General features: G+C 36.9%; 1 protein-coding gene across 1 annotated transcript in view; it reads right to left on the bottom strand.

Moving 5' to 3' along the window:
- Positions 1-2,928: 2,928 nt before the first annotated feature.
- The window catches only part of LOC144979908 (glutamine synthetase-like), a 26,424-nt gene continuing 14,352 nt past the window's right edge, over positions 2,929-15,000 (bottom strand). The window contains 4 exon segments of the mRNA XM_078927173.1: positions 2,929-6,683; positions 12,492-12,601; positions 12,604-12,671; positions 13,930-14,129. Coding sequence (XP_078783299.1) covers positions 6,576-6,683; positions 12,492-12,601; positions 12,604-12,671; positions 13,930-14,129 — 486 coding nt within the window. The 3' untranslated portion in view covers positions 2,929-6,575.

The raw sequence follows: 15,000 nt of genomic DNA, 5'->3' as shown, positions 1-15,000 counted from the left end.
AATTGAATGGGACCTTATCATAGTCATTGTTTTTTTTATAAAGAAATCCTTGATTGAAGTCCGTCCACAAATCAAGGTTAATCGAGCTCAATCAAAGTAATTAATATAGAGATTTAATCGCACAGCGTCCCTGGTTGCATAAAAAATAAAATGGCGGCGCTCGACCTCTCACTAGCCACTTTTGATGACGTATTCCCCGTTGTCGTATCTAGTCCTGTGTTATATGGGTTCCTCATCGTGCGACAAGGCCTAAAATTTAGCAGTTTTCCTTCTTGATTGTGCCGGTGTGAAAAGGCATTGTCCCTGTTATAGCCGATTTGTTTCAAGTGAGGCCATGCATTAACCGATCATTTTTAATTGAGACAAAGAGAGGTAAAAAACGAGGATTTGAAAAGTCCCTGTTATACCCGATCCCTTTTATAATCGGGCCTGTTATAAATGGTTTCCACTATATAGGGGAATAGAAGATAAAACAGCAAGTGACCTTCCTGTCCACAAATGTATGACAAAAGATCCGGCCCAGAGAGATGTTGTGGACTGATGAAAACTAGCGCAGGGTAGAGTCCTCCGAGTTCCTCTCAACGGGAATTCCCCTAAATAATGTATATGGCCCACCGTCACAATAGTATTATGTCGGAATGAATCAAATGACAAAAAGTGAATTTACAGGGCTGCCAATTCAAAAGTCAAACATTTACTGAACTTTTTTAAATCTCTCCGTACCAGCCATTTTCCCCAAAACTTCACACCAAACTAACACAATAATAGATTTTTATCACTCAGACATAATAGCAGTAAATTCTTGCGATAAATAATTTCAGTAGCAAAACATGCTCTACAACGCACTGTTCATTTTCTTTAAATTTCATGATGTACAAGAGAAATTTGAATGAGAAAAATGTTGGTTGTATCGTAACGAATGTGACGATGTTCCTATAGTTGGTAAGGAGATGGTTAAGTGGTTAAGCGAGCACATCCATCGACCAATATCTGAGCGTTTAATTCCTCTATAACTATAAAGGAGACGTTTAGCAGGATTGGAAAATATACCGGGTTTTTTTTTAACATACAGAACTCAGTAAATATACTGAAAATTGGCAACCATGAACTTAAATATACTTAAAATGATTTGATTATGGCATTTTATTTTTTGCTATTCGTGGAATTATAATTATAATCTTTCACTTCAATTGAGCTTACGACATTAATTAACACGTTAAATTTCTGGTTATAAATTCATCATTAGTACCTATATCATCCCGACAAAATACCGTTATGTTTTTAAGGGTTTTATGGCGCTAGTGACACATTAAGGTCATTTTAGCGTCAGTTAAAAGGAAGAAAATGGGATAGTGTTTGTTTTTAAGGGTTTTACGGCGCTTGCAACACATTTAGGTCATATTATCAGCGTCAGTAAAACAGAAGAAAATTGGATAGTAAAAATATTCTAGATGTACCATTAATAGGGCTCGAGGAAAAAGTAAGACAAAGGGGAGTGGTTCAAATAGGGAACAGATGTAAATTCCAAAAGCAAACCGTCAATATACTTAGTTTAAGATCACCTAAATGTCTCATCCAGACACTAGCACAAGATCCCACTTAGAGGAATACACTCAAATGCTTAAATTATACATTCAAAATAACAAATAGATGATTTACAAGGAAAAATTACCATCTCCCAAAAACAATAACTATGCATTTGACTGTTTCCCTTCAAGCCAAGCACTAAGGCCAGGGCCACGGCAAAACCAAGTATCTCATTCCAAGACAAAGAGAAGAAAGCAAATTGGAAAACAGATATAAGGGAATAAAAGACACAGTAAGTGCCACCCAGTCCACTATGGGAGGCCAGGAACCCCACCCAGAAATGGGATAGTGAAAAGATTCTAGAAATACAATAAAAAAGACATGAGAAAAAGTAAGACAACGAGGAATGGTTCAAATACGGAAAAGATGTAGATGCCAAGAGCTTACCATCAATGTGCTTGGTTTGAGATCACCGACAAGTCTCATCCAGACACCAACACTGGATTCCACCCAAAGGAATACACTCAAATGTTTACAAAATATATCCAAAACCGAATACATAACAAACAATACATGATACTGGGAAAAAAATATCATCTATCAAAACTAATACTAAACATTTGACTATTAGCCTCTCAGCTTACGTCTCAGGCAAGGGCCAGGACGAAAGTCAAGTAATCTCATCCCAAGACAAAGATAGAAAGCAACTCGGAAAACAGCCATAAAGGATAGAAGACGCAGCGTGACCCTCTGCCCACCTTGGGAGGTCAAAGACCAAACCCAGAATAATACTATTAGGTGGTACGAGGTCCCATATTATGATTATGTTTGTTTGGTTTTAAGGGTTTTACGGCGCTTGCAACACGTTAAGGTCATATCAGCGCCAGTAAAAGGAAGAAAATGGGAAAATAAAAAGTTCTAGAATTACAATTAAAGCATCCCAGAAAAATGAAGACAAAAGGGGAATTGGTTCAAATAGGAAACAGGTGGAGATTCCAAGAGCACAATATCAAAGTTAGTTTGAGATCACCTAAAAGTCTCATCCAGACACAAGCACAGGTCTCCACTAAGGGAATACACTCAGATGTTTACAAATCATATATAATATGTATACAAAATAGAATACGGTGCATAACAGAGAGATTATTTACAAGGAAAAAATATGATTCCCCCAAAACTAACTAGACATTTGACTGTCTCCCTCTCAGCCAGGATATCCGGCCAGGGGTTGGACAAAACCCAAGTAAATCTCATTCCAAGACAAAGACAGAAACCCAGTTGGAAAACAGATATAGGAGGATAAAAGACACAGTATGTATCTCCCTGCCCACTATGAGAGGTCATATTATGATTATGGTGACAACGTATCAAAGAAGCAATACCAACAAATAAACGAAATAATTTCAAAAATACCATCATTATTTTAATAAAAATCCCGCCAGTAAATTGTATTTCCATTAATAATCAGGATCATAGCAGGAACACTTTTATAAGTTGGTATATTAATGCATATTAATGTTATCTATACGTTATGCGTGCATTCAATGGGAGAACTAAACATAATATTATTATGAATTAATCTCTCATTTCATTAGATAATGTAAGAAATGAGAGAAGATGCATGTCGAGGCAGAAAGACAGGAGACATCATGAACATACAATTTATCCATTCCCGACAACTTAACAAGATGAAATAGTGATGCGATCAAATCAAACATCAGAAATGCCCCGTGAATGAAATAGGATAATAATTGATTGAGATTGATTTTAAATGGAAACAGATAATATATTAATTGAGATAAATGGACAATGGAATAAAACACAGAGTACCATCAGCAATGGATTCTGACCTTACAAGCATCAGATGCTACTTCACATTATAAAATCTTAAAATAAACACAGGTGCAACATGGCACGAGTTGCAGGCACAATCAGAAATTTGTAATCCTTAATATCATTAAAGACCATGAAAATAAGTTAAAATCAAGTTTATTCTTATCCTCTATTGTCAAACGGCTATCCTGTCAATAGAACATAAGCCTATAGTACTTTCCACACAAGATACATGACAGACGCCATCACCCAGTAACTGCTGCATTGACAATTGGGTTAAGCAACAGGATCGATACACATTAATTTGTTTGTGAGGCCAGTGCTCTGCCATTGAACTATCGGAACCCCCAAATGTTGGAAATGTGAATCTAACTCAACGCAAGCTAGAGTTCGAGATAAAGAAAAATAAATATGAAATCGTAGCTACTGCTTGCATGGGATGAGAAGCGAATGCTGATGGTAAAATATAATGGCATAAATATAATCTTTGTAAAGCAAGATTACCGTGAAAGATGAAGATGCACTTTATATTCGAATGGAGTACATGATTTCTTTGTTTTTTAAGGGTTTTACGGCGCTTGCAACACATTTAGGTCATATCAACGCCAGTAATAAGGAAGAAAATTGGATAGTAGTAAAGACATTCTTGATGTACAATTAAAAGGAATTAAAAAAAAAAAAAGACAAAAGGGAATTGTTCAAATAGGGAACAGATTTAGATTTCAGGAGTGCACTATCAGTGTACTTAGTTTGAGATCACCTAAAAGTCTCAACCAGAAGCCAGCACAAGATCCAGGTGGAGTACATGTTGAATTAGTTTTACTAACATGTATCGTATGACAAACAGTCTTGATTTTGTACTTCAATAAATGCTCTCTTTAGACCATTGGAGATCCTTCATCTAAAATATAAATGCTATTGACGACAAAATTGAAACTTCTAAATCTTATTATTAGAAAACGTGATCATTTTATATCATTTCCTTGTATCCATTACTATTAAGCTTCCATTCATGACAAATTCTATAAATTATTGGCTAAAACGGTTGCCATTCCATTACTTTACATTGCATTCTACATTACCTACAATACTCAGTGTTAAGAAATTCAAATGACAAAAAAAAAATAAATAAATAAATAAAACAAATGACCGAAGGAAGAATATTGGAAAAAAAAATAAAATGAATGAGTCAACAAAATACATTACATAGATGAGACTTGCTCTTTGAGAATCTGGATTGAAGGAAATTGTTTTTAAAACAAAGATAATAACAACAACTACAACAACAAATAGCCAGTGTATATTGTAATCGGTAATAAGAAATTTATTTTAGAATAACATACAAATTTACAATTACAATCTGATATTTTACAATCTACATGTTGTGAATTGCACACCCTGATACAAAAGAACAGGACATGAAATGGAAGCTTCAATTAAATGAACAAAGACGGAAATTGAGGACGCTTCGGGTTTCCTTTTTATCAACAAAAACAGGAAATACTTAAGTGGTCTTCAGCGTTTCGTTATCATGTTTTGCTGACAAAGTGGAACCCGAAATGACCACATTATCTTTCTTGGTTCATTAAATTCAATCTTCCATTTCATTTCCTATTGTTATTAATTTCTTCGAGCTTTGAGCAGCAACATTTCCATTACACCCTGATACAGGGCAAAAGCTGTAACATTGTAATCATTAGATTGAAATACAGAAGTCAGTGAACCAGTATGTTAAGACTGTATGTCCTATCATACCTTAACAAAGACTACTTTGAAGGGAAAGCGCCACAGATTGCAAAACATATGGGACAATTTCTATCATTGCAATACATTCCATTGTTGTTGGATGAAATCTCAAGAGACAAATGAATGATATTCTAGGATAAAGAATCCTTATGAAACACGACCAACAAATTACGTAGAACACTCAATAAGATCTACAAACGCCAAACAATCAAACGTGCATTTCAAAAACAGGACACACTATTTACACAACAAACTGACCTAAGGAAAGCGAAGTAGTTGTCCCTATAATTGTAGCAACAGATAAAATTACCAAGATGAGAAGATTTTGAGGGCTTGAATATTGAATACTATTATGTTGGTTTTTTCTAAAGTCTATTACTTTAAACTGATGAAATCAAAAGTCAAAGAAAAATGTTTAAATAATAAATACTATAATTATATTATTAATCAATAAGAGATCTGTCAGCAGACTTGACATAATTGAAAGATCAATATTTTCTAATGGAAATCAATAAAACTAATGATCATAAACAGTGAGGGAATTACGAAATTCAATGGGCTTTAAATGATGAAATTGATTTCTTACAACAACAACAACAACAACAACAACAACAACAACAACAACAAAAGTAAAATTGGTATGTACAATAGAATTTGAGTTAATCAAAAAAAAAAAAAAAAAAAAAAAAAAAAAAAAAATTAGCAACTGTTTGCGTTTATACAATTATGTATTCTAAGCACCATCACTGAAAATATAAACACACGACTTATATTCTAACCCTTTCAAACTTATTTATTTCAGTTCACAAGTATAATTGAAAGCTGAATAATCATTCCTTAACTCGTATTAATACAAGGAAAACGATGGCTTGCCAAAATACCCACTTTTTAAAGTTTTTCATATTTTCATCATTTTTACGTTAAAAAATTCCTAATAGTTGGCATCCTGGCAGAATCCTATGCAAGCAACAAAGTTTCTTTATAATTATTTAGTTATTGTAATAAATGGAGTATGGTTAAAAGAATGCAATTAATTTTTTTTGTGAAAATCAGATTATAAATATAACAAGATCTATCTCAATTGACGACATTGTAAACATACAAATTTAAAGTTGTTATAACTTCGATGAAAAAAAAAAACGATATTGAAAATAACTTGGTGTAGCAATATTTGTTATATAAACCTTGTGTTTGTAGAAAAATGGAAATGTCCAAGAGAAATTGAAGTTAATCGCTGAAACCAAAATAGAGAAAGATGGACTGATGTCCAAATGAAGAAAAGACCAAAAAAATACTAGAAGTTATAATTAAGTGATCTGATGGTGTTGATTTTCCTGGAATCAGTAGAATTTTTATGTTTCAAGTTTCACACAGATGACCTATCTCCATAAAGCATACAAGAGGACCAATGTTTCAGCTCTATTGTAGATTTGCCTACTATTCATTACAAGTTTATACATGTATAAAGTTTACTCGTCTAAAATAGTCGTCCTGACAATGACTTCAGTGACAGCGTATGGATCACAGTTGGATGAGGGTCTTCTGTCTTCCAAATAACCACATTTGTCTTCTGCAACCTGCAACGATTATTTAAAAATAACAATTTTCAGGATGTTAATCTGCAAGACATGTTTGTTGAATCTGAAAGTACAAAAATTACTTTTTGCAATCTCAAGCCCAACATACCATCCAATCGGCCCATGGAGCCAGAGTTTATCCCAGATTTTATAATGTAAAATGGTCAATAGCAATTACTTGCTACCCTTTTGATAGGATGTTCTATCACAAAGCACCCTTTGCCAGATGTAACAGACCTAGCTATCCAATCACTGCAAGGTGGACAGGGAGGGGGGGTTATGCAGAAAAATATAAACTGCACCCGGGATCGATCTTAGTCCCTTTGATTGTGAAGTGAGTGCTCTACCAACTGAGCTAACGGGACCCCCAATCCATTTATCATCATCATCATCATTGCCTTTTTCACCCTGGGTCAGGGTATAGGCCACAGACAAACAGTTTCCATCCTTCTCTATCCTGAGCCAACTTTTTTATCTCATTCCAGGTCTTACCACTTCTCTGTATATCAGCTTCTTTAATTCTTCTCCATGTTCCTCGTGGCCTTCCCCTTGATCTTCTGCCCTGAGGGTTCCAGTCCAATACTTTCTTTGTTATAGTTGAGTCATTCTTTCTAAGCGTGTGTCCAATCCACCTCCATCGTCTTCTTCCTATATCCTCTCCCACTGGTTTCTGCTGTGTTCTTTTCCATACTTCTTCATTTTTTATTCTATCCATCCATTTTATTCTGAGTAGCTTTCGCATGCACCTGTTTACGAAAATCTGTACCCTCCTTATACATGCCTGTGATGCGTTCCAAGTTTCACATCCATACAGTAGGACAGACTTCACGTTTGAGTTGAAAAGTCTTAGCTTTAGTTGAAGGGAGATATCTTTAGTTCTCCAAACTCTGTTCAAAGATGTGAATGCAGCCTGTGCCTTTCCTATTCGTGCTTTCACCTCTGCTTCCGTGCCTCCATCCTTGTCAATTATACTTCCGAGATAGCAGAAAGTGTCTTATATCTTCGAGTTCCTGATCTTTTACTTTGATCTGCTCCCTTTGACGCGTACCTATCCTCAAGACCTTTGACTTTGCAGGGTGAATTCTTAGACCAATTGATTCCGAGAGGCTGTTTATAATTGTGGTTTTTGCTTGCATCTGGTCCTGGGTGTGGGACAAAAGAGCCAGATCATCTGCAAAATCCAGATCATCCAACTGTGTCCAGGGGGTCCACTGTATCCCATTTCTTCTCCCTTTGGAGGTTTCCTTCATTAGCCAATCAATGGCAAGGATGAACAGGAATGGTGAGAGCAAGCATCCCTGCTTGACACCAGTCTTAATTTCAAAGCTGTCAGTAAGCTGATCTTCATGTACAACCCTGCAACTTGATCCTTCATACATTTCCTTAATGAGGTTAACTATCTTTTCAGGGAGTCCATAATGTGCCAGAATTTTCCACAATGTTGCTCTGTCAATACTGTCGAAAGCCTTCTCGTAATCCAGAAAGTTGACAATAAGAGGAGAGTTCCATTCTATAGACTGTTCCAATATGACTCGCAGAGAGGCAATCTGGTCGGGGGTTGAACGGTTTTTCCGAAAACCTGCCTGTTCGTCCCGCAGTTTAGCATCTGTTGCATTCTTAATTCTCTCTAAAATAATACGGTTGAAAACCTTTCCTGGGATAGAAAGAAGAGTGATGCCTCGATAATTATTACAATTACTGAAGTCCCCTTTCTTTGGAAGCTTGATAAGATGTCCTTCCTTCCAATCCTTTGGGAATATCCCGTCATTCCAGATTCTCTCAAATAGTGGGTGCAGGGCCTCAGCATTTCTTTCCGCATCAACTTTTAGAGCCTCCGGTGGAATCTGGTCTGGTCCAGCAGCTTTCCTCCTTTTCATCTTGTTAATGGCACCCACAATCTCTGCTATCGATGGTGGATCACAGCTAATTGGTAGCTCATTCCTTGCAGGCAAAATTTCTGGCTGGTTGTCTGGTGGTGGTCTGTTCAGAAGGCAGTTGAAATGTTCCCTCCATCGTTCAGATTGAGCCTCTTTTCCAAAAATAGTTTTCCCATCTCTGTCTTTGACTGGTACCTCTGGTTTCCCATATTTTCCAGCAAGTGTCTTGGTAGTTTGATAAAGGATCCTCATGTGTCCTCCAGTCGCTGCTGCTTCTGCTTTCTCTGCAAGTCTGTTCATGAATGCTTCCTTGTCTTTCTTCACAGATCTTTTGACTTCCTTAGCTATGGCTCGATACTGCTCTTGTGCATCCAGTCTTGAAGCCCTTGTTCGGCTTGCATTCACTTGTTCCTTCCTTGTTCTCCTCTTTTCAATAAGGTCCAAGGTGGTTGGACTTATCCATTCTTTATGTTCCGATTTCTTTACCCCCAATACCTCGTGGCAAGTTGTTATGTAGACTTCCTTGATCTTTGCCCAATGTGACTCTACATCTATGTCCTCCTCGAGCTCAGTAAGAGGTTGGAATCTATTACTCAATTGTAGTTTGAATTCCTCATTCTTTTCCCCATCAAGTGCATTCACCTCGAATTTTCTTCTTGTATGTGATCTGGCCCCGTGTTTTCTGAGTCGGAGCTTAAGCTTTGCCAATAGCAGGTGGTGGTCTGATCCAACATCTGCCCCTCTCCGTACTGTCACATCTTCCAATGAACGTCTGAATCTACGAGAGATACAAAAATGATCAATCTGATTCTCTGTCACACCATCTGGTGAGACCCAAGTTGCTTTGTGGATCCTCTTATGGGGGAACACTGATCCTCCAATCACCAAACTGTTGAATGCACAGAAATTTGCAAATCTCTCACCATTATCATTCATTTCTCCCATGCCATGACGTCCCATGATACCTTCATAGCCTACGTTATCCTGTCCCACTTTTGCATTAGCATCTCCCATCAATATGTTGATGTCTTTCCTTGGCAACTTGTCAATGACTTGTTGTAGCAGACCATAAAATGTATCTTTGTCCTCATCTGTTGCATCATTTGTTGGGGCATAGATCTGTACAATGTTCATGCTGATCTTCTTACTCCGTGTTGTAAAGGACGCCATGATGATCCTTTCTCCGCATTGTTCCCATCCTCTCAGTGACTTCTGGGCAAACTTGCTTAGAATTATTCCTACTCCCTGTGTATGAATCCCGTCCCCTCTCCCTGAATATAAAATCTTCTCCCCAGACTTGAGGTGTTTCTGTCCGGATTGTATCCAGTGGGTTTCGCTTACTCCCAAGTATATGCAGCCTGTATAGACCTGTAAATGAGCTCTATAAAAATTGACTGAAACTCTTCGACAAACTGAAGATTCAATTATTTTTATTAAAAATAAGGGCATCATTGGAGAGGAGAGTGATAAATACAATATATCAAAATAGTGGGTGTTATTTCTTACTGGAAGTATGACTGCCATAATTTGATGTAGAAGGAATGCTAAATAAGCATGTCATTCATATAGGTAAAGATGACTTCATCAAAGTCATATTCCTGCCTCTGGAATTTTTTTGACATAGAAAAATAATCACCATTATCATCTTTAACTTCTAGCCATGACCAATTGAATTTATTCCTCACGGGACTCACATCTTTATCGATGCTCGACAAGTCTGAATTGCGATCCACGAACAGCTCAGCCATTGTGAGAACATTAGAATAATGTAGCAATGAGCAAACTTGATTTTCAATCAGTAAATGACAGAGAAAAAAAAACTTAAATAAATATGACTTTAGGCCAATACACTGAATTATCAAGTAGAAGTGAATTATCAAGAAGAAACTTCGGCAGGCGTAGCGGAAAAATTCAAAGAATGGAAATGAAGGTAAATTGCCACAAAACAGCAAGCTCGCTTGGACTTGAGCAAAACAATGCCAGAAAACGTCCTGATTTGCACGGGAATTAATTAGACTACTTACCATTGTTCCTTATGATCAGGTACTCAATCAGTGAAGAAACGGTCAACCAGTTTGTTTACAACGTGAGGCAATCGAAATGTGCTTGTAGCAATCTATCCTAACTTTCGATTTGAAGGTGTCTACATAACGGACTTGCGGCATTCGCAATTTACTTTATCATAGTTTTGAGACTCGAAGGGTAAATGTGGTCAATTTTGGCTTAGATGAAACAGTGAAATTTATCGCTCGGTGGCTCAGTTAAAATTGGCTACAGTTGGGATCACGACGGATTGGAAAGTGAAAAAATAATTTAACGAAGGATGTGTGAAAATACCCAGGGAAGTGTTCAGACATGCCTTTTATAAAAAGCGTTGCTTTGTCTTGGCAATATATACATCGTTAATATAAACGGTCCCCATGAGCTATGCGTAGCGCTGTGGAACACTCCTAATTATTTTACGGTCATTCGACTACGATTTATGAATTCTTTCTTTTTTGCTTTCTTTCTTTCCTTTTTTAAATATTTGAATTTGACAAATTGACTGATTTCAGTTAATTGACTGAGAATTTACAGGTCTACCTGTATCTTCTCATCTCAGTCACAACTTGAAGAGCTTTTTCCTGCTCCATACATGGTGCGAACGTTCCACGACGCAATTCGAAGCTGCTTGTTTGGCGAAGACGTCATCGGGTCAGCAGAGTCCTTTCGGCTTTGTCTGTTGTCCTTCATAAATTCTGTAATTCCAGAAACTCTTCGGTCGCCCAAGCTAAAAAAAGGATTTAGTTTGTCTGTCTGTGTTTCTGTAACGGTTTGAGTTTAACGGAAAGGGGTGTTAACCCTTTGCCAACCCCCAACCTGGAGGACCAGGTGACTCAAAGATGGGGGAATCACACACCATTAGTCGCCTTTTACGACACGCTGGCTTGGCGTTGGGCTATTCTTGACCCTCTCAGTTGAGGGACCCCGGACACCACACGGGGCAATCCATTTATACAAATGTATTAAAAATTAACAAACCAATTGTGACGTACAGTGAAGATTGAGTTTAAAGTAAACGAACAGAACCATGATATTAGATATTTATGCAGTTTAAGAATACAAAGTTCAAACTGAGATGCAATTTGTACTCTATGATTAACTTTAAAAATGTAGACAAAATCAGAGTTTTTTAAAAATTGAACTTTGTCAAATGGCAGTCTCTTGTTACCCCTGATATAATTTATAATAGGTGATTGCAAGTTGTGTCACACGTTTGATCTAAATGGAGAGAAAAATAAAGGGAATGAACGTGACTCATAAAAAAGGGAGACCATACAAAGCAAACACCGTTTAGGCCTTTGGCCTTCTCTATATTGTCACACAAAATATGCAAATAATGTCGAGAGAAATAAAAATGATTTATATTTACATAATGAAATTTTAAAAAACAACTCTAACTCTAACTCTCTCTCTCTCTCTCTCTCTCTCTCTCTCTCTCTCTCTCTCTCTCTCTCTCTCTCTCTCTCTCTCTCTCTCTCTCTCTCTCTCTCTCTCGTCTTCCTTTACACACACACAAACACATACTTTGCTCTTTCTCAGGCTCTCTCATCATCCCCTCCTTTATGTTCCTCCCTGAAACATTGTTTGCTTTGTATTGACCCCTTTTATAAGTCCGCATTCACTCACTTTATTTTTTTCTCCATTTCATTGGCTCAAATTCAGGCACTTCTCTGGTTTTTTATTGTACCACTTCAAACTGAATGCAGGCGGTATACAATAAATCTTGTAAAAAAAATAATAATTTCAGAAAATAAAAGTCTGTGAAGCCAAAATGAAAAATCTCAACCCCTGCTTTATGACAGTAATTTGATATACAAAGTTTGTGATTTTGTGACTTTTTCATGTGCGACAAAAAATTTGAAAAAATGGGAAAAAAAATCTTATTTACCTGTCTAGGAATACGAATGCTAGCTCCACGGTTAGCCACACCAGCTGAGAAGTCGTGAATGCTGGAGGTTTCATGGTGACCTGTCAAACGACGCTCATTATCTTTACCTTCTCTGGGTCATAAGCCTTTATGTGACGGACGTGGTGTTTGGACATCCTCTCAATGGCATCTTCGATCACCCTGAAATAATCCCAAAAAACCAATTAAATCATTGCTGCTATTTTACTTCCATAACAGTTTTGATTTTTAAAATCTGCAGACCAGATCTTGAATAAGATAGAAAAAAAAAATTTAAAGAGGTAATAAACAGAGATGCCTTTTTTGTTGCAAAAATTCTATATGCAAATTGATTATGAAAACTTTAATAAGAAAATAGAAAACTATGTAAATACAAAACCATTCTTATGCAGAGCTGCCTATCAATAAAATCTTTAAATAGGACTGGACTGTCTTAAACATTGGTGCCGATGGTTAGAAGTTCTGAAACTTAAATGTCAACATTTTGCTAAAACTGGAGAATAAATAGAAGTGCAAACTTTTGACATGCGCATTATTATTAGGGTAATGGTTTTATGCAAAATTTGACATCTGCTCTCTGAATCAAGAAGATATCCTGTTTGACGAATCTCCTTCCATAAACAGAAAAGGCGGCAAGGTAATTCTTACTGCATTTTAATTGAAACAATTAATCGATATAGATTATTCTTTTCTCTTTCTTTTTTTCAAACCGGATAATTTTTTTTAGTAAACTAAATTGTGAAACCAGTAATCAACATAAGCCTGAGAAATGCCATCCATGGTCTTAAAAACCTAAATATTTACTTTAAAATAAACATATTCTTTTTTTAAACTTGTTTTTTCCATATACAAATAAATGAAATGATATATATCATTTCATTGTTGAAAATTCAGATTGATATTTCTCTGGCATTAAGGAGTTGGGAATATGTTTTGTTTTGTTTTGTTTTTAAGGGTTTTACGGTGTTGGCAACACATTTAGGTCATATCAGAGCAAGTAAAATTGAAAAAAATTGGGATAGTAAAAAATAACTATAATTAAGGCAAAGGGGAATCGGTTAAATTCCAAGAGCATACTACCATCAGTGTATTTAGTTTGAGATCACCTAAATGTGTCAACTGACACAAGCACACGTCCCCAGGAAGAGGAACACACTCAAATGTTTACTCTTCATATATATGTAAACAAAATATAATACAGTGTAACAGAGAGATGATTTACTCGACAAAAATATCATCTCCCAAAACTCTAACTATACATTTGATTATTTCCCTCTCAGCTAGGGTATCTAGCCACGGCCAGGACGAAACCAAGTCATCTCATTCCAAGACAAAAGACAGAAAGCATGTTGGAAGACAGATACATATGGGAATAGAAGACAAAAACATAAACCTCGAATCAGTATTAAGTCCAACTTACTTGATGCCTCCTTCACCTCTCATGGCCTTTGTGCTGTAGTTAGTGTGGGCACCTGCTCCATTCCAATCGCCTTCCATAGGTTTGGGGTCAAGGGTTGCAATGACGCCATACTCTTCTGCCACACGGTGAAGGATAAACCTGGCTACCCAAAGTTGGTCGCCCATCTCAATGCCTTCACAGGGGCCGACTTGGAATTCCCACTGGAAAGGAAAGAAAGAGCATTTTTTTAATGTTCTAATTTTTGTATGACTTTGCAGTCTCTGGAAGTCCTAATAGCTCAGTTGGTAGAGCACTCACATCACACGCAAAGAGACCAAGATAGATCCCATGTGCAGTCAATATTTTGTTATGAACCCCTGTCCACCCAACAAAGATTGCGTTGCTGGGTCTATTAGGCTAGTGGAAAGTACTTTGTGATAAACTAGTTTCCTATTTAAAGCATGCAATTGTATTGATTGTATTGCCTGTTTCATGCTATAGGAACTGAGACAACTCCAGTTCCATGGGCCAAATGGCTCTAAAGGACTATTTTCTTGCGGTTTCTAGTGGCACCTGTGCGGCTATGTGGCCTTGTGGTATGACACTCGTTTTCGGATTGGAAGTTCCTGGGTTCGAGCCTCTCTCGGCACATAGGCGAGTCCTTGGAAAGGCTCTTTACTTGCATTTTCTCACTGTACTCAGGTGTATAATGAGTACCTGGCTGTTAATAGCATTGTCTCTGTCCGAAAAAAATATAATATCGCCTAACAGGCGTCATGTCTTGTCCTAAATGTTAAATGTTGTTGTTGGACAGGGACCCCCTGTAAAGCGTTTTGAGCATGTTTAGTGGATATTGCGCTATATAAAAGCTCATTTAAAAAAATAATTTTTTTTAGTGGCACCACACTCGTCATATGACCATCACTCAAAGAGATGATAACAACTTATCAGGATACTTCAGCACGAGTAAAAATGAAGATGTCCGAAAGTCAAGAAGAAACAAAGGATGAAATTGGAGCCAAAATTTCGAAATTCCACAAATTTTTCGCAATATTAGGCAGGTCTGGGTGATACATCCTGATGGCAACTTGC

Source organism: Berghia stephanieae, chromosome 9 (genome assembly GCF_034508935.2).
Source record: "Berghia stephanieae isolate SIO BIC M18660-M18661 chromosome 9, UCSD_Bste_1.3, whole genome shotgun sequence".
NCBI classification, from domain to species: Eukaryota; Metazoa; Mollusca; class Gastropoda; order Nudibranchia; family Aeolidiidae; genus Berghia; species Berghia stephanieae.
The sequence above is the reverse complement of the archived record's forward strand: the minus strand, read 5'-3'. Positions and strand labels throughout refer to the sequence as shown.